The 26,164-nt window shown below is 39.6% G+C and overlaps 2 protein-coding genes across 3 annotated transcripts in view; one reads left to right on the top strand and one right to left on the bottom strand.

Annotated features, from left to right (window-relative positions):
• Positions 1–561: 561 nt before the first annotated feature.
• Positions 562–26,164, bottom strand: part of LOC124412871 (furin-like protease 2) — a 60,999-nt gene continuing 35,396 nt past the window's right edge. Inside the window, exons 3-17 of one of the 2 annotated variants that reach the window (XM_046893058.1) lie at positions 8,575–8,679; positions 7,751–7,951; positions 7,238–7,532; positions 6,984–7,156; positions 6,235–6,900; positions 5,944–6,160; positions 5,196–5,275; positions 4,876–5,099; positions 4,546–4,733; positions 4,060–4,308; positions 3,453–3,924; positions 2,244–2,443; positions 1,866–2,147; positions 1,581–1,768; positions 562–1,388 (exon numbers count right to left, since the gene is read on the bottom strand). In XM_046893058.1, the coding sequence (XP_046749014.1) occupies positions 1,281–1,388; positions 1,581–1,768; positions 1,866–2,147; positions 2,244–2,443; positions 3,453–3,924; positions 4,060–4,308; positions 4,546–4,733; positions 4,876–5,099; positions 5,196–5,275; positions 5,944–6,160; positions 6,235–6,900; positions 6,984–7,156; positions 7,238–7,532; positions 7,751–7,951; positions 8,575–8,679 (3,648 nt within the window). In that variant the 3' untranslated portion in view covers positions 562–1,280. Of the gene's footprint in view, positions 1,389–1,580; positions 1,769–1,865; positions 2,148–2,243; positions 2,444–3,452; positions 3,925–4,059; positions 4,309–4,545; positions 4,734–4,875; positions 5,276–5,943; positions 6,161–6,234; positions 6,901–6,983; positions 7,157–7,237; positions 7,533–7,750; positions 7,952–8,574; positions 8,680–26,164 lie in introns of both variants that reach the window. The other variant, XM_046893057.1, reaches the window with a different exon arrangement.
• On the top strand, positions 19,460–20,712 carry LOC124412872 (cytochrome b5-like). The gene is made up of 4 exons (XM_046893059.1): positions 19,460–19,617; positions 19,917–20,045; positions 20,152–20,201; positions 20,486–20,712. Exons 1-4 carry the CDS (start codon positions 19,504–19,506, stop codon positions 20,556–20,558), a joined length of 366 nt encoding a protein of 121 aa, XP_046749015.1. The 5' UTR covers positions 19,460–19,503; the 3' UTR covers positions 20,559–20,712.

The following is a 26,164-nucleotide window of genomic DNA, read 5'->3' as shown; positions in this document are numbered from 1 at the left end:
TAATAATAATAATAATAATAGTAATAATAATAATAGTCATAATAATAAAATATCAAATCATGAGGAAAAATCCAATATACACATCATGCGTTATAGATTAAGAATAGTAGATTACAATAGAATTGCTTTTTATTCCCCTCACAAGGAATACGAAACTACTGAAAAGTAATAATACGAAACAAATATAGGTTGAAAAAAGAACAACAGAGAAAGACAGATATTAAACAAAACAAATACACAATTAAATTATAACAAATTATTAGAAAATGAATTGAGGTGGATCATGGGATATTTTTGGAATCACAGCGCGTAACTGGGTCGTAAAAATACACAAGGTTGATCTATTTTCAATCTGGTAGTTCATAATGAATTTACAAGAATGTCCCAAAGGAGAAATACTACGCTGTTCCTAGAGCGTTTATTCTTCTACGATTTGCATTTGTTTCCCTTATATTTTTCCAAACGTACTATATAACAATTTTTAAAGTACAATTATAGGTAGCTTATCACCGTTGTTAATGACTGCGATAAAGGTAATGGAGAGGTTTCCAGTTCTGCAGGAATTTTCAGACTTGTATATTATATAAAAATGATTAAATATGTAAATCAATTGTGATAATTTTTTACAATAAAATGACGAATAAAGAACTTCAGTTATCCATTCATAAAGTTGAAAAGAGAAGGTTACTCCGGCTGCTACAGTATTCAGAATTATATCTCACATTCGCTACGAGATTTTTGGTGAAAATGAGTTGTCATAAATTGGGAACTAGTCTTAAAACTTTGTCTAGGAAGAAGGTCGTGGCTGAGCAGATTTAAGATGAAAGGGTCTTATTAATCAGGCACTTTACAACACTTTTTGTCATCTATAGCGCGAGTCTTGACAAGTCCACACTGTAGAAGCGAACGAAACGTACCGACTTTTTCAATACAATATGTACGGATTAACTGTACGTATACTCTTAATCGTCCACTAGTCGCACACGACACACCTTACATACAGTTCGTTGATTTTTCTGACATTCAGATCAAGTCAATCGGTTAAACTGATTCATGTACAAATGACTATCAGTTACAAGTCAAAATACTAGTTGTCACTTGCAGACAACGATTTTCAAAGTGCGCTAGCATGTGCCCTGAATGACAATCAATCCTATATCACTATATGGATCTCGTCGCACACTGGGCAGATCTCAACTTTGGAAGTCATCTAGGAGTGAAGACTCCAGAGGAATAGTTTAATAAAAGTTGTCCTGTAGCGGGTGCGACGAAATTCGAGTTTAGGTCATTAGCTGAGTTGTATCATCCGCGTCCATTTCATCGATAGGTTCCACCTGCACGGCCAATTTTGTGTAGCCGAGAGTCGACTCTCTCCTCCTAGATATGGCCTGCACATGCAACAGACAAATATAAGTTTCTCTTTCTGATTTGTCAGTAAATAATATTGCATATTAAATGCTATAGGCAGGGTTGATTAGGTTTGCTCGTAATTACAAATGTGCTTGATTTTCACGCTACAAAAATCATGGAATGAATTTTACCTACAAAGAACCCGAAATTCGAGGTAGATCAAGACTAACCTGAAGAGCGACAAATATCGCAGCAAACAAAGCGATTGACGCAACGCAAATCGCCACTGCAAAGGCGGTGGCTGCTGTGACAGCTAACGATGCAGAATCCTCGGTTCTGCCAAAGCTATCCGAAACCCCCTGACCTCCGTCTCGGGGAACTGTCCGCTTTCCAGCTGGAGAGCTGTTCCGGCAACCACCTGTATCAGAAAATGTTGACATGTTAGGTGAGATACAAAATAATGTTCGAGTTTACCCAACATCTTACAATCAGAATTAAGTATAAGATCAACTCACCCGTTGCTGGATTACATAGACAACAGTCTTGATCCTCGGCATTATTGATATTAGCTGGACAGCAAGGGACGCATTGATTGTTCAGTTTGTCGATGTGCAACGGAGCAGCGCATGACAAGCAACTAAACTTTCCTGGTCCCGTACACCTCTGACAGCTTGAGTCACAGCTTTTGCAGAGTTGCGTCACTGAGTCATAATACTGGCTACTGAGACATTCTATGCAAAGGCCGCCATCCAGCATAGAGTGAGCAGGACACGAAGTGCACCCTAGCGGCCCTTCGGCTGAAAACAATTTGACGTTGAAATGACATTGAAAGTTAAAGCGAAGACAGGTTCCTTATAAGTAATGGACTAGATAGTAATCCCATATTTTATCACCTCTGCAGGTCTTGCAGTAATGATGACACTTCTGACACCCAAAGTTGTTCCTAAAGAATCCTTCGGGACATTCTGGATGACATTCTCCTGCAGCCAATTGCCAGCCTCTCGGGCAGGTTACACACTGATCTCTCCTGGGTCCAGAACAAGTTCTGCAGGACATGTGACATTTTGCGCATTGTCCGCGATCGCTATAATATCTGTAACAGCAATATCGTGGTTTCATTTAAGGGGTTAAGCCACTAGAATTTAAAAAAAATCGGATTTTTTTAATTTGTTTCAAATGGTTCCTTAGGACCTCAAAAATGATATCCCAAAAGATTATGGCCGCGAAATACCTGTAAGTACTTATTTTTCAAAGTATATTACACGGCCACCAGGCAGGGGACTAGAGTATGTATACATATAGCCAGGATTGCCGCCTCGCGCCAATTACTGACCCGGAAATTAAGGAGCAGGGGGAAGGGGGGGGGGGGGGGGGGGGATTTGAGATTTTTTTTTAATCGGATACAGTGCTAATTATTCACACAAATATTACCATCCTTAGAAGTTACATGCAAAAGTTTTCATGACTTTCTATAACTTGGAACTTTAAACGCCTTTATCTCAAAACTGCATTTGTCAAGTTAGCTGTACTGATAACTTAAACAATTCACTTCAAATTTCAACTAGATCTTGAAAAATGTATTGTCACAAAAGTACGTCGGATTTTTATTTATATGGCACCGTTCATTTGTTATTAACAATTTTATGGCGATTTCTCTGCGAATTTTGCAAGTTTGACTTCGGAAGTGCGCCATTTGGCCAAAAATCAATATATCAAACCAAATCCAACGTACTTCTCGAGCTGTTGTTATGTACAATGAAAAAAAAATTAGTGACTCATCATAATTCAAAATTTATAGAAACTGTTGGTACGGACGTGAACCCTTGCAAAATAGAGAAGTGATCGGGGAAACGTTGAACAGTCGCCATTTTTAACTAAATTATTCTATAAAAATTATTTTTTACAGTCAATCAAATGTAAAACAAACTTCCAACTTTGTAAACTCGATTTATTTTATATTTTTCAAAAAAAAAAAAAAAAAAAAAAAAAAAAATCACAATACAGCCTATTTTTCGGCGTCTAGAGTGGCCTAACCCCTTAACGCCTTATCAAATTAGTGACCGCGAGACATGGTCCTGACTTTAATTCATGCCACGACTCACCCGTCAGCACAGGAAGATCTACACTCGCCACTCTGCAGCTGAAGTCCATCATTGCAAGTGGTACAGTTCAATCTGGAGGTGCAGGTCCTGCATGTATGAAGACAGGGCAGACAAAGAGGTTTGCTAGCTGGCTGGGCGACGGAATAGTAACCGTCCTCGCATTGGGCAACACATTTTTGACCCTGCAGGAGCAGTGTCTCCTGACAGGAGACGCAGGAATCACGGGTGGGTCCGGCACAGGTCTCGCATGTCGAATGGCACCTCTTGCACCGTCCGTTTTCATAATATTCAGTACTATCGCATCGCGTACGACTCGCTGGGGCGCAGAAACTGTTGGCATTCAAGTTCCAGTCACGGATGCAAGTGGTACAACCGGAGGATGTACACGTCAAACATCCCGTGGGACACTGAACACACTCCCGCCTTTTCTTATCAGCGCTAAATCCCGTTGGACAAGAAGCCAGACACGTACCTATCGGTATGAAAATCGATTTTAGTGTCAGAAAGATGCTGCAAATACTAACTGGGACCCTAACAAGTGATTGAAGGTAAAAGAAAGGTGAATAATTGGACTACAGAAACGAATCGAATATTTTTTAAAGTTTACCTTCGGAAAAATAGAGTCCAGGCCGACAACTGATGCACTGAGTTTCGCCGGTGCCATTGCAAGTTTCACAGGATGTATGACAGGCTTCGCAGTTATAGTCCATCGTTTCGTACGTGTTTTTGGGACAGGCAGCGTAGCACGTGTTTTCGTGCAAGACTAAGTGGTGTTCACACGCAGTACAATGATCCGAACGATTTTGGCAGCTAGCACAGTTAGCCTCGCATGGTATGCACGTTCCGTTTTCTAAATCTGAGGTTCGGTATTGTGTTTTAATGACAATTATGCTGATCTCGCTGCATTCCATTATAGTATGAATTTTTAAATAAATGTTTCAACGCTACAGAAAGTATAAGTGCAGAGTTAAAGTTGAGCGTGCTAACGAGGTTTACTAAATCGAGAATTTATTAAAGTTATAACCGAAACAAAGTGAAAAACTCGAAAAAGACTTTCCACGAGTTGACCGATTTTGATCCCTTTCAAACCTACTCTCGTAATATCCCTCGGGGCACTGCTGCAGGCAGACAGCAAGGTCCGTGACCAGAAGATGAGCAGGAGCACAGGAAAGACAAGAGTCCTGTCCCGCGCCGGCGCAATTTTCACAGCTTTCGTGACAGGGCCAGCAAAGTCCGCCCTGATTTGGAAAGCTCCTTGGCGGGCATCGACTAACGCAGGTGCTGAAACGGCAAGATTCGCAGAACTTTTCAAGGAGGGAGTCGAGAGCAATTGTAAACAGGTTGAAAAATCGGGTGATCAAAGCACGCCCGAGAGTGGTATCAGGATTGGGAGAAAGGGTGGGCCTAGAGGATTTCAACTCACTTATCAAGTCTGTAGTTTTTGCATGCAATGCAATGCGTCGGCCCGTCACCGTAGCAACCCTGCGAGTCACACTGTGGATCGCATCTTTGATTTGCAAAGCGATCACTGTTTGAAGCGACGTCATTTGGCAATTGGTTAGTCAATATTGACGCAGCAGAGCCATCGGGACTAGCCACGGACTCCTGAACATTCGAAGCAGATCCCGTGAAGACACCCTGGTAGGTCTGAAACGCAGATACGCCAAAGAAGTCGGAATTGTAGAAGCCATGGGGCAGGTGGGTTTGTGAGAAGGGGGATAGTATTGAGGGGTTCGCCTGTACCGGATTAAACTGCTGCGTCCGAATCCTAATTGGGTTGGTAGCCGTTCCATAAAAGATAAGCTGCCATTTCTTCAGTATTCCTGTAACATTGTTAAACGCCCTAATTCAAAAGGTGGATATATTGCGATTGATGCGGAAGCCAAGACGAACAAAGGTGCCAAAAGTAAAATTTTACATCATATTTGGTTTCAGGCGAGGCTCGAGCACCCGGCATGCATACGTAGGATGACATAGGCTGAAAGATAAAACGAAAAAAACACTCGACCACATCTGTCATAAACGTATCCAACTTTACAGAAATCATGCCACGATTAACACCATTTGGTCGAACCTACACAAGTTAAGAAGCTCAACGAAGTACAAATGCAAGAAACGTGGAACCATGACACTGTGCAACAGAATAAGACGTCTCTTAAACTACTGACTTACCTGCAACTTTTACTTAATTTTATTTATAAATTTAACAAGCTTCCTATTAAACTGTTTCTTTCTCTTCTGTTTTGATTGTTTGAACGTAGTCAAGTATTAAATAATGCTTGCCGAAGTATACTGACGATAGAAAACTTGGTCAAGAATATCTTAGAGAATCAATCAACTTGATACGCTACATCTAAATTTTTGTTGCTCAGTGAAATGCTGCAGCATACAACAACAAGGCCATGGAATGAAAAATTTACAAAAAAGTGCACAAAGTATAGAAAAAATACGGACAATAAAAATGCTCGTAACTACAACATGCGCGACTTGCCTGGGGTGTTGACGTGGCGATTACCCGCGTTGATGATCTGTAGGGTCCAGCGTCCGTCAGCCTTTTCACCCCAGAAATGAACGCTGAGGAAAGGCCAGTCGTCAAAGTTGGAGCTCAGAACGTCTCTGGGTCTTTCAAAAAGTAGAGTGGACGTAGTGCCCATTGGGGAGGTTAAAAGTAGCCGCAAATTACCGCGAGGGAAAAACCTCAGCGATACCTAAAGCGAACGAAAATTTTAGTGTCCGTTGGTAATTCCGCAACGGAAGAGAAATGAAGAAGAGATAATCGTACCTTGCACTGAACGTGTTCAAGGAAGCGAACTTCGTTCAAAGTACCCGCACACCCACTGACATCCATGTGAACATTGAGCGTGTATCCTGGGGTGGGATCGATCGGTCTTTCTTCGTTGATTTCCTGCGACTTGCATATATGCTGCGGGGGCACATTTGTCCATTGCTCAGCGAGGCTGACCATGGCCCCGGCGTCCATTAGTCCGTATCCAAATTTGTGAGATACTTTTCTTTTAACGCCGTTCAAAATCCATCCGGGTTCTTTTTCGAGGGGTCCAGACCTCGAAGAAAGTACTACCAGATACTGCATGTCCCTCCATGTCAGGCTAGGATTCGCTTCGAGAGCCAGAGCCGCGATACCTGCGGCTAGGGGAGCAGATGCTGAAGTACCCGTATGTTCAACCGTGCATATGTGATCAGGACGAAGTTTCGCGTCCATGTCTACAGTCGCTACGCTCTTGTCGTTCCCGGGTGTACCGGAGGAGTAAGTTGACGCCAGCGTCGAGCTACACTCCTCGAGGTACCACGGTTTGTAACCGCCTTGCGTGGCGCTTGAAATCGACAATGTAAAAATGCTGTTAGTGTAACCGTCGCAGTTACAAGAGTCCGTATGACGTCCACCGTTACCCGACGCCCAGACGAAGATCGAACCCTTTCCCCTGCGGCCCTGAAACGTGGAGTAATAACGGTCAGCTCTGATTGTATCCGGTGAATTCATTTGCCGGCAAGAAATGAAGCCAGTAAACTCACGCTGGTGACGCCATAGATGAAGGCACGTCTTGCCAATGGTCCCGGACCATCGACTGTTTTACCATCATCTTCGGGACCCCATGATGCGCTGTAGATGTCAATGTGCTCGGGGTTCAACCCCAATGCTCTGGCTTCCACGGCGTCATTGACAGGTCCATCCAACATTCGAACACCTCGAGTAAAATTTCGTATAAACTTCTAATAATTCGTTAAAATAATTAGGATTGAACAGTTGGATCCATTTATGAAGTTACCTCCAATGCTAGAGTTGTAGGCAACACCGACTCCGCAGTAATTATTGAAAGCTATAGCAGCAACCTCTCCAGCGCATCTGGTGCCGTGTTTGTTGTCGCCATTGTCTCTTGGCATAGGATCATTGTCGTTGTCATTTATGTCTATGCTAGCCTCGTGATCGTAGTTATAAGCGAGATCAGGATGATTCGTCTGAATACCATCGTCGAGGATTGAGACAACTACACCTTTACCAGTGTATCCTTTCTGCCATGCCGGTCCGATGTTCATATCGTATCCATCCTTGGCTCCACCGTTCTAGTGATTAGTACAGAACTGGTTATTAATAGGTTAAAAATTTCTAATATTCAAGCATGCATTAAGGACTTTCGATTAGAGCAGTTAAGCGGGAGTCGTTGAAAAGTTTTATGCTGAGGCATATCAAGTAGGTAAAAATGCTTCGTATAGATTAATCGGGTGAATGGCACTCATTTAAAGTGGGTGAAAACGCGTCGATCGTTATTGATGATACTAACCAAGTACCACTGCTCTTTGAAGAGCGGATCTGGGAAAAGGCTTTGAAAAGCAACCCCGCGATTTTTTTGCTGATGATACTGTTGTTTTTGCCTGGGGTTGTAGTCATCAGAAAAGGTTGGATAGTCGCTAAAACTGAATGAGGGTCCGCTGAAGTCTCGCTTCTTCCTTTTTCTTTCATGCTGTTGCTGAACCCAATGTACCTGAAACACCAAATCCATGTGTAATTCCTTAATAGCCTTGCTGGACTTTGTTGCCAAATGGTTACACTGGATTCATCTCTAAACGAGTTTTGTGGGACCATTATTTAGGCTTGTGTAGTTGATTTCGTCCAAACTTAACATGGGTGGAAATGTAGTCTTAGCTAGAAAACCTCGAGATACCCTCAAGGAAAAAACCCTCAACTGGGGATGAATCCGTACCTCAACGCGTAGGTAATATTAAATTCCCATAAGTAAAAAGTTGAGGGGTTTTTCCCTTAACGGTAACCCCGGAACTCCTTCCTCCAATCATTCTCATTCGACTCTAAGGATCAGGATTTTTTCAATAATATTAAATATGACCTAACCTAGTATTTTCTATTTTACATCTTTCAATTAACATACCGATTAATTTCACAAAAACTGGAATGAAGAGACTAATTGTATTTTTATATTAATCAGGTGTTTCCTATTTGCAACCATCTACGTAATAATGAATAAAAATGATTTTACCACTAATATTTTCTTGCCATTCTAATATATCACAGATGAAATGAAATTCTGATTTTTTCAAACTTGTTTCTTAATCGTTTGGATAATTCATACAACTAAAAACGTTTACTCACCTGTGGCTCATTTTTTAGTGCCTCGTGATGAGGATCGCTTATTGTAACCGACCGTTTGTGGACGTGTTTGTGCGAGAAGAGGTAATAGCCTTTCAGAGAGCCGACCTGAAACATAATCCAGATTAGTATGAATGTGATGAAAAGGAAACTCGTCTTAGCAACTGAGCCAAGTAACATGTTCAACAGAATGTTACGCAAAACTGGTTCTACACGAATGTTCTTGTGTATGAAACTATTGTGACGTAAATACGTGACTGGCAATGATTTCGACTTCATTATTATACGAACGTAACAATAATGTCGTAAGCTCATTAATAATAATTGTTAGAGACGCCGTATAAACGACCCAGGGGAAAAGAAACCATCTCAGGTTCTTGTCCTGCCGATTGGTAGTGGGGATAGGAAAAAATGGAACTAAGTAGGTATACAATATCATCTAGTTAAAAAGCATCCCTGATTCCGTAAATCTTTCCAGTATACCTTTTCGTTACCAAAGAGAAGCAGAGTAATGCTAAGATAAAACACCTGAAATTGTTTTACTAAAGGCTCATACGTGGCGTCGAAGATTCAATACAGGACTTATGCCGTTCTCTCGAAATCGGTAACGTGCAAAACTAAAGATCCTGAAATGATCGTATGCCACAAGAAAAACGTGTTAGTTGCGGTGACATCAAGAATTATAAAAATATACGCATTGCAAAAAGTTTTTGGAGAATGATTCAGCCCTTGCGTACTTTGTCGAGTTTAACACGGTGTTGATAGTTACGCTAAGTGGACTGTAAATGTTCGGAAACGTTACAGCAGAGCGTATTCCTGAATAAAAATGATGTCCTCTGTAGACTGTTTGGTCTACTGAATATCTAAGTCCTTTTTTACATCCTTCTCGACGGCCCAGTCTTTCGGAATGCTGAGCACGTAGTTTATAGAATTACGTGCTGATTTTTTCTTCTCCGCACGAACAAGACAAAAGCGAATTGGAAAACGTCGAATAGCTCGTAAAACTATATACCCATACCGTTTGCAATTCTAGAATTATAAATCTCCAACTAAAAGTCGGTTCTTGTTTGGCAGGATGTGATATTTTTACAATCATGTTCGTAAGTTGTCGGAGTTTTCAAAAATTCAGTATGTAACCAATGGTATATGGTACATTCATTCGCAAGACGCTAGGTCATGGTTATCGCTGGCAATCGTGAAAATGATGAGTTCACGTGGTAAAATCAATAGCTGGATATCGACAGTCGCCAGTTTCTTTTTTCCTTCTTTTACTTATGTCAGAGTATGCGGCGTTCTCTCAGAACTATCGCCTAGATCTTAACTCTTTTTACTACGTTTGTTCGAAAGTCATCCTTTTGTAGTTCAACTTTGAGCTTTTTTGCTTCAAAGCAACACACATTATACGAATACTGAATCATTCGCAGAATTACGTATTTGATTTTTCCATCAACTTTCCAATGCAAAAGAAGTAAAGTTTCAACATACCTGCCATGAGCAGTGTCAAATGGTTTTCAAACAATAAGGCACGTGTATTCCTGTCAAGGTGATTCCCACCTTTCATAGCAGACGTAAATATGCAAGGTCAACTTGGTCATGAAGTGGAATCACCAACATCAAAACGTAAACGCACGTAAACCTAGTTCAGCTGGTTTCGCGAGATGGTGTGGTTAAGCATCAATGTGACCCCACGAAAGCAGCAAAAAATTGTCCTTTCTAATATAAAATTGCTGGGACTGGATTAATTGTTTCAGAATTGAGTCATAATCCTAGTTAGTATAAGCCACATCTAATTGGCAAAAATTTCCAGGTTAGTATATCGATTCATCCGGTGTGCGAAAGACGTTCAAATAAAATTTTTATCATAAAATCGACCAATGCGAAGTTGAATATACACTCGTCACCATAGCGTGATTAATTCTGGTGTGCAGAAGCGTCCCACATCCACGAAACGTGATACCTCTTATTCTGTGTGCTCGTCAGCACAAATACTCTCCCATCTGATCCCTGTTGACGGGGGTTATGATGTTTGAATTTTCATCGAAACGATTAAGACCATCTGGTTGACAACGGGCGATATTAATTGCACAACGGTTGACGGTATTCAACAGATGTGAAGGGACTCATTCCTGGACAGAAATTGTCGGATGCTGTTTTTCATGTGAGTAAAAATACGGTTTTGGTAATCGAAAACCACTTTATCACGCTTATAATGGAATGATTGGATAGGTCATTGTTGGGAAACATCGGGTAGTCTGGTCTATTGCCACAATATTCAAAATGATTTTCAAATGCATTAACTTGTTCTACTGACATCGATTGGCGCACAAATGCGAATTGGATTCGAGATTAAATTGCTTTTCGATAAATTGGCTGTTTCCCCACAAGGTTTAACATACGGCAAATTCTACAATGCGCAACTGGCACAGCTTGACATGGTTCTGGGAACTGATTGCTCCCATGAATATGTCGCAACAACGATATTAATTCTGCAACGTGACAAGAATTATTGCTGGCTTGGGTTTTCAATTTTATTACCATCGAGCGAAGCGTAATAAATTTATAGTGCCCTTATCATTACCCGAAGAAACACCAGAAAAGCGCACTTGTGGTGTAAACAAGCTCCTACTCATGACCCCTGGCTTGTTTGTTCAATCAAATGGAATTGAAGCGAGGCGTCTTTAGTATTCTTTTCAAGAAGTTCGTAATTTCCTGGTAATTTAAGTTCTCCTGATGATCAGGCACGAAATTGCAGTCAAGGAACTTCGGTGTAAAAGTAAACACGAATGTCAAAGTAGGATATAATAGATCCAAAAAATGCCCGTGCCATAAAGTTGAAGAACAGTACTGAGTGAGTGCTCGGACTGATGATTCTCAGTCTAACATCAACTCCAGTTCACCAGATACTACATCTCAGAGTAATCCATCGTGTATGGGTTACAAACTTTTCTACGCTTTCCAAAAATACTCAAAATTTGATATCACTCTGATTTAGTTCTACGCGCATCTACTGATTTTATTTGACGTTGAAAGAACATCCTTAATATGGTATATCTCATGTTGCTTGTCAAATTATTACTTGACGTAATATATTTGATATTCCCTAGAATTGTACAAAGGAGGTTTATTAGATCAGAGTATAACACGTGTCGTGTAGCCGAATGAAAACTTCTTGGCGATATTTCTCGTTAAGGAGTCACTTGAACTCCGATATGGGCCCCATACCAACCGTTGTTCGGATGGCTGCAAAATTGGGGGGTTCAAGTAATTTTGAACACCTGCATTGATATAATATTCAAAATGACAAAACTTGCCAGAAGTACGGAAGTATGTTGTTGGAACTTCTAACAAGAGTGACTTGGCATATTTATCGAGTAAAAACCACTCTTCGCGTTACCCCGTGGGAACTTTAAAACAAAAGTATTTCCGCAAACCTCGATTGTTCGCTTCGATATAAGTATGTCCCATGGTACCTGCGATAACGCTGTAAAAATTCTGACTCCAAAAAAAGCAGCATGTCCGTCGGATTCCCTGGTCAATGTTGTTCAATTAGATGATTTTTGTCTTGGTTGTGCTTTAGCGAGGTCGCGATCACGATCGATCATCGACTCTTAACGAAAAAGCTAAACTCGGTCGAAACTGTCGTAAGAGGTGATTATGTCATTGACACCAGAAGTGGGTGAGTTTTAATTTTAATGTGCAACTAAATTATTTTTGACATTCCATATAGTCCACGTTACTTGACGGAAAGATCCATCATTTACATTCTGTCCAACTCCACATGTAAATAATGAAAATCCGCTTAAAGCAAGCAATACACTGCAACCTAATCAACTCGAAGGCAGTCGGGAGTTATTTACTAGTAAACGAACAAATAGATCGATCCCTTGGATAGCGGCCAGTTATGTACTGAATAGAATATCAACAAACAACCCTGTCTAGGTATACAAATGATAGCGATCCAACTGCGTACTATGAATTTTATGTTCATGCGGTTGGTTGTCGCGTAACTACTGAGGATCCCAAAAGAAATCGAATAATATATAGAATCAGCTGAAAGGATCTTGAAATGGAATTACGAGAGCAGTCTGCCCGTTGGAAAAACGGAAAATCAACAGTAGCATTTACTACACAAGGGTGAGCGGGGAAACGAAATGAGATTTCTTCTCACACATGCATATACACATACTGTTGAAATGTGCGTACAATCCTGTTTCTTTATGTTTTTCTGTTCCCTTCCACCGTGCTTTCAGTGGGCCATTTACAATTCACTGACCATTTCTCTTCGAGTCTAACAGCTTGAGATTCTGACCATTATTCAGACTGAAAAATACATCTTTTCTCGTTGACGGCTAATCCTAGTTACCCAGGTCGAAAATGGGCCGAAACGTATCTCTACCTGGAGATGTCTTATTCTATACAAATCAGGAAGTAAGAGGAAATAATATACGTACAACAAAATAGGATCGGGACGATAAAAATGGCCTTAGACGGAGGTCTTAACGTTCTGTTGCGAGAGAGAGAGAAATAGATTTAATTATTTTGGCTGCATTATTTCGTTTTAACGCTCTCGCTTATTTCACGGACGGATTAGGCTAACCTGACTCAATGGTCGTCAATCTGCTTGCCAAACCTGAGATTTTCCGTACAGCAATAATCCTACCACTGTAAACGTTTCAGTCGTTTTATTAGAAATCGTTGAAAAAAAATTCGGAGAAATGTAGAAAAAACGGAAATTAAATATGACCGGTATCACGCGGATGAACGTGATCTGTATAGTTTCGAAGAAAGAATGACGCCACAGTTATTACTTGGTGTTTCAAGTGCCCTGCATACCAATAGAACGAGACAGTGCGAAGATAGTTGATTTACTAATAACTCGAAGAGATCATTGACTCGACACAATGGAATCAACGACGAATTTACCGTTAGGTAATTATTTCTTTATGAGTTGGAACTGCTGTTAACGATACGAGGTTTTGTTTGCGAAAGCGTAAACGAAAACGCGCTTTGTTTGCTCACCATACGACATACCTCGCGAGTTCGAAAAATTCGATTGGTGCATGCGCATGTATATTTTATGTATATATGCTGATCGAATGGTGAAATCACCACGTAAAATAAGTCGAAAACAATAGAAAGAACTGACGAGCTTGTTCAGCATGCTGCAGGGTTTTTATGTTTATTTACCGTGCATCCACTGGTGCCCGCTTTCATATTCCAAGCACAGAGATCTGCAGGTAGACGTAGCGACTGATAAGCTGCAACCTGACAAGCGAATATAACAACGTAGTTATTCTCAAGAGAAAATCGATGATCCCTATCTCGTCAATTGAAGTTGTTCAAAGCTATGAAATTATACATACCTATGCGGATATATAAGTCGCACAATCAATCATTCTTCGACATTCAAATTATGTCTCAACGATATGGGAGCATTTTTTCATCATAGGATACCTATAGGGTCTCATTCTCCACCGAGTCAATCATGGATTATAATAATATTTTATTCTGTCGGAAGATGATTGTAAATTTGTCGAATGGTTTTTGTCTGTTTCATCGTTTAGGTTATTTCGCCAGTGTCAAACCGTGTCGAATACGATGCTGCTGGTGTTTCAAAGAGCTTGTTGTAAGAACAATCCCATCACTGTAGATTGCAGGGCTCGAAATTAACCCACATTTATATGCAAGCTCACCATCCTGCGTAGTGTTCACCCAAAACGACATGCGCTCCTTCTATTTTATTCGCAATTTCGACGCGACCGGTCCGTGAAAAGTAGAGTAGAATGGCTGAGTTTGTAGAGCCGAATAATCAAGCCGATTTGCAGAACTGGGTTCGCAGACTTCCCGCAGTTGGTTCTTTCGCACGAGGTTTTGCACGCCCAGTACGTATCTCGATCAAATTAGTTGCAGTCTGCATAATTCGTTCCTAGTTTCATGCAGTCACAGAAGTTCAACATGAGTTATTCCAAATCACGGGTGTTTGAATCTGAAAATAAGCGAGATTGTGAATAAATAAACTTCTTCTTCCGATAGAAGTTTTACTGAAATATATTCGAATGTCATGGGCAACTCTAGCTTCCGATTATTCAAATTCGCCGGCGGCTCTTCTGATCGGTCGCTCATCATCTCGTAGCTTCAGGTCCTTTTTATATCGAACCAAAATACGTGAAAGGCATCTCGGATTTCTGCGCGTATAATATACAAGTAGCTAATGGTGTTCGAGAAACAGAAGTATAAGCAATATCTATTCTTCTTCGATTACAGTCTTCATCCGGTACCACATAAAACCTCCATGGAATTAAAGAATTATTATCGAATCGGGTATATACACACGATAAATATTAGCTTTATTGGAATGTGTTAAAAATGTTAATTCATTTTTCTCCCGCCAAACTGGGACAGTTTTTTTAACCTGTTATTGATGGTCTAGAATTCCTAGGTCTTATAACTAGATCTGTTTGGTTGGTACGTCGAGGACTACGGTAATCCGTCAACGTCTATTTGGCTCTTGGGCTATATTTCCCGGCAGGATTCCTCTACGTAACCAAAGCTCGTCTCAACCGAACGAATCTACATTTCGGAGTTATACGTGGGGGATACAATTTTACGTTACATCACCTGTGCAGGAGGATCATTCACACCGGGGTGTCTTGTTGCCCCGACATGTTGAGCCCAAACTAGAAGAGATGCTGCATTGTTAGTCGGTAACGTCACGATTAATCATTTGCCACGTCGCCGAGCATACGTGGCGATTTTCGTTCTGGTGTTACAGTATATTTCAGGCTTCAAACTTTCAACGATCGACACAGATTTAGTCTGGTAACATTTCGAAAAATATTCAGGTCACGGTTAAAACACGGTAGGAATTCATCGATTTATGCAAAATCGATAGAATTAGATAGTGGCTGATGAATTAAATGATTTTTTATGATAATATATGAATATATATATGAAATATATGATAATATTTAAGCGACGGTAACGGTTATCGATTGTTATGACTTATTGTTAGGATACTTTAACTGTATCGAATACTACGTTATGCTCACGCTGTTCTACGATCAATTCTAGGTATGCAAAACAAAAATTAATTAAAACGCACTTTTGAATGTTGTTTGACAAGCAGAAACAGGTTGGCTGCTGATTAACGAAATATGTCTACGGTATAAAAATTCCGGTTTTTAAAATCATCGACAGATCTATATTCAACTGGTGCAGATTTTCATCGCTGGGTCTAGCAACAAAGAATAGCAGCACGTTCATTAAAACGGTATAAACGTTGTCGACGGGTTTCTGACTAGTTAGATAAGTGAAAGGGAGTATGACTGTGACATAAGACGTTGTAACACGGGCATTATTTTATGAGTATAACTTTATGGACATTCGTCACATTTGCAAACGGAAAGAAGATAGACAGACGACATATCTTATTAGTTCTTCGTTTGATGTTTTACGGTGTTGCTAAAATCATTAACCTACTTCATGAGAAATGAATTAATGAAAAATTCCGGTACAAACATACAACTAGTATTACGTAACGTTGAATTATTAATAATCGGTCAAAACCTAAAAGTGAAATCATCAAAATCGTTCAATCATATGAAAAAATTGAACTCAGATATACGCGTTTCGTTTCACCCCGCTTCGAGCATTTCATTCATCGCACAACGTTGCTGCAGAATTAAAGTGAGAAAGTTGAAACAGTATTACCACTCGTGAATCAATTAAACTGATAACTTTACCAAGAAGTGAAAGTACTCAGGATACATAAATTTGGAGAGTACTTATAGCCAATCAACGTATCAATCCAGCCTGACTTCCGTCCAACTCCCGCATGATTTCTGGACGTCATTTTCAAAAAGAACTGCATCTCAATATTTACGAAAATCCTAAATATAATCTGACTCTAACTAACTGCGGTTCAAAAAACTACCTTAGAGATTTGATCATAGAGTCAAGAACAGAGACAGCGTTTCATTCAGGTGACAAAACTCGACGTTCACTGCGACACAGAGTGACACTATTGATGAGATCTGATGGAAGTTACTTGCCGATAATATCGTTTTGTGTCGCCTGAGTCGAAAGCAGTATCTGGGTTGCGAGAGTAATATAATTACCCGAGCTCCAATAAACCGTAACTCTGTTCTGAAACCGGATTCGAACTTAGTGGTATATTTCTATGCGTCTGCATCTGATATGCTTGTGTAAATGGTAGAAGTTATAAGTTACAATTACTACCATAGTTTCCGAATCCAAGTACTATATCATGTGTAATATGTGAGGCTGGAGAATTGCGCTGCGGCTTCTATAGACCGTAATTTTGGCTATACCGAGTAAACGTATCTGTATACACACACACATGCACATACGCATAGAAACTATTTCTAGAGACGCCCTCTTCTTTTAGAAACTGTATGGTGAAAATAAGGGAGTTTTTAGGATATGTAATTTTCCGTGACGAACTCGCTACCTTATACGTACTTTTCCAATAATCCACGCGAGTTTGACACCTATTCTCGTGTTTCACTGTTTTAGCGTGAAAAAAATGATCGATTAACATTTTAATAATCGGTTATTTTTCCCCAATTAACCGCGTTCCCACGCGGCAGCAAAAAAAAAAAGAAAGAAACTACAGATGAACCCCTACAGGACCGGAAGCCGATAGATCGGCTCGAAAGTGGTATTATCTTTTTTACCATCCAACCCAACGACGATAACAGCAAAGATCTAGGACTTCGAACTAAAAAGTCGAAAAAGAATTTCAAGGTCCTGTAAAGATTAATCGTTGGAGCTTGTTGGTAGATGATATACTGTCAAGTCAAGCAATAACTCCAGACTACCTAAGAGATTCAAAAGTGAATAATAAACCATAATCACCATCCACGAATTTCCATAGAAAAGTACAAAAATGACTTGACAGCCTTTCGGATATTCCAAGTATTATTCATCAGAGTCAAAACAAGTGTATCTCCGTCCTATATCTATGTATGATAATTTAATTTGTAGTGAAGTAAACAGGTAATACCTGACTGAAAACCATCCAAGTTTATAACCGTTGCCGGTCTTCCGTAAATTGTATTCCGTATAACTGTTCGCATGCGTGTAAAAATCACAACCCAATGAATAATATTGCAGATTGAGCTAGTGGTTGAGGCCTGATTATACCGTAATAGCGAACCTCTGCGTTATACGCAACTTGCCCGAAAGCATTAAAGGTGAACGTCATGAACTGGAGTGGGTGAAGGATTCACTGCACATGACTTTTCGATGGCAGAGATGGATATCTGACTATGCAAAGGTGCCGTCGATGAAGGTTACATTCACGTTCATTTCAGTGTGTTTCTTACGCTGTCGGAATCGTCAGTGGACTGGCTCAAACTTTTTGCCTCACGGTTTATTTAAATCATGGATCTCTAAAACTAAAGTTTACTAAAAAGTAAACCCAAAAAGTATTACGCTAATGTCACATTTGTCCGTCCAGCGAGTAGACGTAGGTACTTAAGTATAATACACAGTTAGAAATGTATGCACTACATACATGGTGAGGAGGTCAACGATCTTCAGAAGTCTGCGACATGCTTTGCTTCGTTTTAATAATGACAAATCAGTTGTTAATTAGATCAACCCGTGAAGTATCGTTTCAATTCCCTTACCTGAGTTACATAGTTAGACATAGTATCCTATTTTCGTTTAGTCAGGACGACATTTTTGTAAAGGCATTTATACACACTTCGTGACGAAAGTCAATTGTGATTTCATTCGACGAACATTATCTTTGAGAGAGAGTGCTGACGATAACGATGAAAATCTTGACTGAAACAACGCAAAGAAGAAGAATAGCATACAGACTACATGCACGAAATTAAATCGTCTTTACATTTGAGATTTTATACCAGATATAACAGCAGCCTCGCAATGGTGAATTTAATGACGAGAAGCGAATTACCAGCTTCTCACAGTCAACAATTACAGAGGCGATTGGACATTCGACGTCAGCATTTCTGTGCCTACAGGTATACACGTACTTTGCAAATGAATATTGCTCCGGCTCTGCTGACATTTCGCGTCATGGAATTTATCGAGTGTTGAGAAACTGTGATCAGAACTCGATCCGGGCGCTAAATTCAACGAATTTGAAATATAACAACTTAAGACGATTTCACAGAAGTGCGAGTATATAATCAATGTTTACCGGGAATGATGCAAACAGGCGATAACGCGAGATTGTCCGCTCGTTGAATGAACCACACGATTGTTAAATACTCTCGTTTAATTGTAATAGTTTTATTTTATACGCAAGCCTTTATATTTCTCATTGGATATCAATGAGAAATAAATCATTATGCATATTAGATTGAGAAAAGTGTTACGATTTCATTCTCGTTCACCGAATAGTATATGGTAATAATTTCATCAGACAAATTAACCCCGATAAATCGATATTTCTCAACTTGAATAACACGTATAAGTGAGAACCCGTCCGGCAGAAGAGTAATCGCCCTGTCATATAAGCGCGATAAATATGTTCGAGCATGTGCACACATCGCGTAATAGTAACCTTGAATGACAGCTTCGGAGAGAACTCTGAACTAAATCGTCCAAGGGCTCCATGCATGCATGGATGTAGATCTGGAGCGTAACGGAGCATCACCACACCAGTACGCATGCATACAACTATACCTATACAAATTGAAAGAGAAACGCGCTATGCTTATGTATGTATAGTATGAGTGACAGAGCATGAGTCGGAATGATTTTTTGGAGAAGAGAAGGGGAATATTCTAGGGAAGGGGAAGCCGGTAAGAAAGTCTTGACAGTTGGTCGTCAGCGGTAAGTGAGGCAACAACGGAAGCCGAAGTACTATTTACAGAGATTGTTATATTCCTCGCATTATAGATTATAGAATACCACCCGCACGCGGAGAATAAGAAAATGGCGGCAAAAACCGTATTCACGTTGAAAGAAGTTAACGAGCACCGAGGAAGAGAATCGTGCTGGATCACCGTTGACGGGAAAGTCTACGACGTTACCAAGTACTTGGAGCAGGTATGTGGCAAAGCTTCCTGTTAATCCATACAAGAATCTGCATCGGCACTTCGCTCTGCATGCCTGAGGGGAGATAGAACGAGAATGACAACGAATCTACACGAAAGCTTGTTGCTGGAGTTGAACGCAACCTTTGCAAGAATGAGTTGTATAACGTTTTGTTATTTCAAAGCGATTTCATTTCACATCGCGGTGATGATTATTGAACTTTATAGATATAGCAATGCAGTAAGCGACACTGTCTATGCCTCGAGTTCTGACGAGTTTACGTTGTCGTGACGTCATTGATCGTTTCACAGCATCCGGGCGGAGATGAGGAGATTCTAAACGAATCGGGAACCGACGCTACAAAGGCTTTCGCGGATGTCGGACACTCCAGTGCCGCTAAGGAGATATTGGCAACACTGTTGATCGGAGATTTGCATCCAGTAATTTGTGAAAAATTAAATTTTACATTAAATTTCGATTCGATCGGTACCACGTGTCGTCAATTATCCACGCCGATTGTGAATCTCTTTTACTTTTCTTTTTCAGGAGGACATCAAGGCATCCGCCTGGAAGAACTACTCAGTACCTTGGGCAAAGTACGATACACGACTTACTGCTAGTTACAACCTATCGATTACTCCGCGTTACTGATTTTACAAAAGTCAACGAATACGCAAACATTTTCTACCCCTTCTTTCCCTTCTCTTCCGCTCCTTTTGTCTCAACATCGTTAAAACGCGGTCGACGAATACATTATTTATAATATTAAATTAACCGGATAACGTCTGGGTAGCAACGACCGCTAATATTGTGACTATAACGTTATAGCAGTAGCAAATCTGAGGAGCATGTCTAACCACCCGTTTCACATACATTTCAGAATCGCTGTGGTAGCTGCTGTTCCAGTAGCCGTCATCTTGGTCGCTTCGTTTGCTCATTTCAACCGAAAGTGAAAAGACAAGTTCATCATACCGCGTCAAGGCATTCAAAGATACTCAATGCACTGAAGATCGTGTCGTTTCGAACTCGCGATAGAATCGAATGTTGTTTGTAATGATCTGCTATATGAAAAAATGGCTCTCCTGCAATCGATATTCAGCCAATAAAGATTCTAATATAATCTGCATCACACACAAGTGGACAAAAATTCAATGGACTGGAAATTATTCGACGCACTTATAACGAGGGCGAAATTCATGTTAAATCGTACTGCCTGAAAGCATTTTCATAAATTGTGCGGGATTGGATTATTGCGTTTAATATTTTCACCTCGAGTCGCTATATAGGCGTCGACTTTAATTTATTAAAGAATAAAGAAAAAAAACAGAGGTTTCAATGTCGTTAATAATATATATAATCGTTAATTCGGACTGGTTTCGAGAACGACTGTAATATCGATCAGGAGAGGACTACACTTCGGGCTTATTTTCAGGCTCAAGTATCCAACTCAACAAAGTTTGATTGTTTCAATAATTGCCATATGGGCTCACGTTTAGACGTACCTGTGCAGAAATTGGTCAAGTAACAAGCTTGTCACATCCGAAGTGTTCGATTGTCACGAAACTGTATACCGCACTTGCCGAATCAATAATGAAGATAACTATTCCGGTGGTTTGAGTTGTTCAGAGTTGACGCGTTTGCATCGAATTATGTACAGAGATTTAGAGAGAGAGAGAGAGGAAGAGAGTCTTTCTAAAGTGAAAGAAATATGAATTTCCAACAAGCTATCGCCGTTGCCAATTTTTTCAGCAATCGTGACAATATTGCATACGTACACGATCTAAACAGCGCTGACGATGAGATTTCGAGTAAAACAAACGGCTACGGTTCCGGATTCAAACCAGCATGAATGTGTTTAATTCTATGCGACGGGTGCGCTTGCAAGTTTATAAATGTGTGCGGCAAGCGTATATCGCAGTATTATAAATAGTGTAGTACAGCCCACGTGTGCGTCGTCGATATAAAGCAAAGGCCCGTGTAAAGAGCGTGACATTAATGACATGCTAACGGTATGCTAATAATATCATTGTGATTATGTGTAGGACGATAAAACTCGCGCAACATTAAACGCATTCAAATTTCCCCCATTAAAAATTCAAAGCCATGAACACTTTCAGTGAGAATAAATTCACCGTCCGTTACAGACTCGATTCTCTTTTGGATATTTCAGAGGCAGGTAGTAGGTATCATGAATCTATATAGATGAGAGTGAAAGAGACTAGTAAATGAGGTTTTACGAGTATGTATAGTGAAGCTGCGTGCGGGTGGTGGAATGTATTTATTTAGTTGTTAACTTTCAAACAATGACATCGGAAATCGCCGCATTTCTGATTGGATTTTAACTACTTGAAATCAACCTGTGAAAAATATTTTTATGGGAAACGGTGGTGCGTTCCAGATTCCTATAAAACAAGAATCTGATTTAAAACCAGTAAAGTGACAAGGTATTAAACGAGTGGAGTTATTTCTGCAGAAGAATTTCCGAGAGTTTAAATTCATGGCAGTTAAATCTGTGCGTTTAATAAAGACGAGAGATAAATCATACGACAAAATAATGTCATTGTAATGATTTAAGTTTCGAAAAAATCGTTATTTCACAATGGCAGGAATGTCTGAAACGTAGTAATTCACAATATCGGAAAACGTATTCATATTCTGAAAACTTAACTACTTCAAAGTCATTATAAATTTGCAAAATAGTAATCCCCTCCCACCCAATGTTTCGTTACGTTAACGTTACTAACTTCAAGCTCATAAAAAATTTTAATACTGTATATTACTGCATACAGAGGAAATCGAGGTATGATGAAAGAACTCTATGATGGTTACGTAAGCATGCATTAAAGGTACATGCTTGTTGAATAACGAGGATATATTTGGCAATTTGTTTTTGTTTTCTTTTTTTTCCACACATTTCATTCGACGCGAGTTATCCGCAAATACCGGTATTATTAAAAACATTAAAAAAATAAACACCGGATTCCGTGAAGATTTCATAATGAGCTAACGCTCAACGATACTACAGGACTAAGTATTTTAGAAACGGATATTCGGAATAGCAAATATATTATATAAATATCCACGCCAACAATCTCTTATCGTGAACTTGTCCTCGGACAAAAATCTCTGTCCAGTTCGTACGATTTCAATCCTCCATTTTTCCACGATTTGATTATCAAATTGGTAACACAGATATCGGTCATCGACTTTAATCGTTTTAATATACGGATTGCTCATCCGTCAAGTGAAATAATTTTTACATCATTCAGATTAGGTGATTATTGATGGACAGTTAACCGTTGCGTACGCGACTTTATATACATAGGTTGTACGTCAACTTATACTTTCACATTCTGCCGTGATGAGGATAATTTTTTTTTTTTTTGTTATTATTTTTTTCTTTTAACGTACCAGCGTAGCGATAATGTGTACAATAACGATGCGCAAATACTGATAGCCAAAAATGTCCTCAGTTTCAACCCGCGTTTCGCGAAAAACTATTCAACAAGCCAGTGCTGAAATACAAACGGCGAGCGAAAATGCAAAACTGGCTAAAACAATCACTCTCGACGAATTTCCCATGCTGTTTCTCGTTCCTCGAATCTATTATACAGGTCTAAATAACTAATCACTCGGTAGATTTCTGCTGCCGAATAATCCTGACAAAATCGCTGAGGACGATTCAGCAGAGTACAGCGGAATTCATTTAGCCATTCAACTTTCCACTTCAACCAACATACAGGTTGATATTTGCATAGATTAGAGGTTGTGTATTTTCCAATCCTCGTCCAACTATACTACGTATATTCAACTCTCTTTCAATAGTTTCATTCAATATGTCTGACCCGTATGATCATCAGAAGCAGTTGCTACAGCCCAAGACTCGACATCTCATCAGCAATCCTCCCCAATTAACGTGACTGAATGATCAGACGCATAATTAATTATCCTCCGTCGATATATCGACAGAATAATATTCTCGTCTCACGGCTGCGTATGTAGGTAGGTAGGTAGGTAGGTAGGTAGGTAGTTGATCAACTTGTTGGAAGTACAATTTGCTTGATTGCACAATCTTCACATGAAACCGCGTTAGCGTTTCCAGTATAGATCGATCGCAACAAATGTGTCAAGCTCCCATCATATTGTGATCAACCTCGTAATCGATTAGCCATTCCCTTGCCATCTTCAGCATAGTATAATAATATTAATAATAATAATAATATCTTCCTCCTCCCTCACTTCATACGCTTTGTTAGGCTTTGTTAGGCGAAGAGAATATGACGTTAACAATTACTTGTACTCGACTAGTCTTACGGTGGATGGTGTGATAAGTAACTCTAAAAATTTAATGAAGAGAGAAAAAATCTGCAATCAGCAAAATTTTTCTTGCTCGATTCGCCTTTCCTCTTAGTTTTTCATACACCTTACGTTCCATTACGTTGAATGCAAATGCCAAACGCTTTCTTCGGGTTCTTTCACACCGGGTAGTATGATATTGAGAATGTGACACTCGGATTTTCACACTGAAATATACACGTTTCAATTCAATCTCGAGTGCCTATTTTCTAGCTTTCTTCATATTCAAAGTGGAACACTTTGTTCTTACCAGCAAAGCATATGCACAGCGTGCATAATCATGCATATATGCACATGTGACCTCATCTTACGCACAATGAGAGCGATGAGATTAATAAAACATGTCAAGGTGAAATAATGCATTTTATAGCTAAACGGATATACCTGAGGTGAATGGTGCGGGTTTTGTTGGCATGGCCGTAAAGGAAAGATGGCGATTATAGGCCATGTATTCATAGGCACATCTTATAGGTATAAGGACCATTGAAAGGGTAAGATGAAGAGGATCAATTCCCAGATGACGTAGGTATAAAAGAAGACGAGGTATCGTGTGGACAGGATTCCGCTCGAACGATACAACTAGAGATGTAAATTTTTCTGCAGGACTTTCACTGACTGTACGTATATATAAGTATGTAATAGCTCACGCAGCTCGTTTCGGCTTCGCAAGGCGAGAAAGTATCCGAATCACTTCGAGTAATGTTTTGCTAATCGAAATCGATCTTTTCATGCACTATTATAGTCTAGAATAAATCGAGTTAGATACATCCCGCGAACATTGCGTCAAGTATCATCATTTTGTCAAATGCGCCAGAAGAAGAAAATAAAACGTCGATTTTCAATCTTCCAACGATGATTTTCACAATGGTGTAAGTAGACCGAGTTTGAGATAAAGATCAATCGAACGCTCGTTCTATAATATACAATTACAGTAACAGAAAATTGAGCAGTCGCTATTGTGACACTGACAGATGGATGAATTGCCGTTTCGTGGTTTTATAAAAACAGAAAAGTAAGAGTAAATAAAGTGCATTTCAACGTATGCATAAGTATATAAGATAACGAGTGGAGAAACCCGTTATATCGTGTAATAATACCAATGAATTAACACGCGGGTTAACCCCGTGCGTCACAAATTAATGAGCTGACTCAAATTTAATAACAAGATAATGTTCTACGGTTTTTGGGGTCACCGATTACGAAAGGTGGATCTAATATGGTAGACGAAAATTTCAAATTTTATCGAATACGGCCCAAAAACTCTATGCAGGGCTTTTCGGGGTCGCTGACTGCATTCGCTGTACCAAGTTTTCAAAATCTGATTTCAGATTAGTAATCAGCGATCCTAGAAACTTATAATTTATGTAAAACATGTATGTAACGTATAGAGGGGTAACTTTCTCGGAAATGAATTATTCCTTCAAGGTTCACGATGTTTTGTCAATCAATTTCTTCATGACAACAACAACTTAAAATTATATCGCAATAATTACTCTCGAGTAGTAAAAACCTAGATATATTACTATACTATTAGAAATAGCAAAAAAACTGCGAAGATATATGTTGAAAAAAGGATATAAAACAGGTGGTAAAAATACTCACCACTATGACTCAAAGTCTTAAGCAACGCTGCAATTAATCGTCAACATCATTGTAATATTGGTGCAATAATGTGATGCAAATTCAACTTAAAATGTGAATACAGTGCTCCGAGATTATACGATCGGTGGTAATTCGACCGTGAATAGTTGGCGGCGCAAAAAAAAAGTTAAAAATAAAAAACCACTATGAACAAACACAGTGGAAAATCTAATCCGCTTTACGATCAGCCGTTTAATGTATTGTACACGTAACGTACTTTTTTTTATTAATTTCATTATTATCGTTGAATGATTTTTCACACACAAACACACTACGAAAAAAAAAAAGAACACACCTGTGTAACTTGCTAAACGATAAGCAAGGACACAGCACGTCACCTCCTGATGTAAATAAAAATGGCGAGTCGGATTAGCGTGTTAAAACGCGCTGGATACACAAATGCGCAAATTAACGAGTGTCGTTGATCCAAGGACCAACGGGTATACTTTCTATAACTATAACTATAACGGCAAACGTTCAATCGACAAGTCGGAGTCTGTATTTTATATACGAGTCATCCGGGCGATGCAATGAGCAGAAAATCACTACGACGACTATTATT

The sequence above is a fragment of the Diprion similis genome, chromosome 12, assembly GCF_021155765.1.
Source record: "Diprion similis isolate iyDipSimi1 chromosome 12, iyDipSimi1.1, whole genome shotgun sequence".
NCBI classification, from domain to species: Eukaryota; Metazoa; Arthropoda; class Insecta; order Hymenoptera; family Diprionidae; genus Diprion; species Diprion similis.
This window is presented reverse-complemented; position numbering and strand designations above follow the sequence as displayed.

Coding starts and splice junctions, on each gene's coding strand:
- LOC124412872 (XM_046893059.1), top strand. CDS start 19,504: ATGGCGGCAAAAACCGTATTCACGTTGAAAGAAGTTAACGAGCACCGA. Junction 19,618..19,916: donor TTACCAAGTACTTGGAGCAG/GTATGTGGCAAA, acceptor ATCGTTTCACAG/CATCCGGGCGGAGATGAGGA. Junction 20,202..20,485: donor TACTCAGTACCTTGGGCAAA/GTACGATACACG, acceptor CATACATTTCAG/AATCGCTGTGGTAGCTGCTG.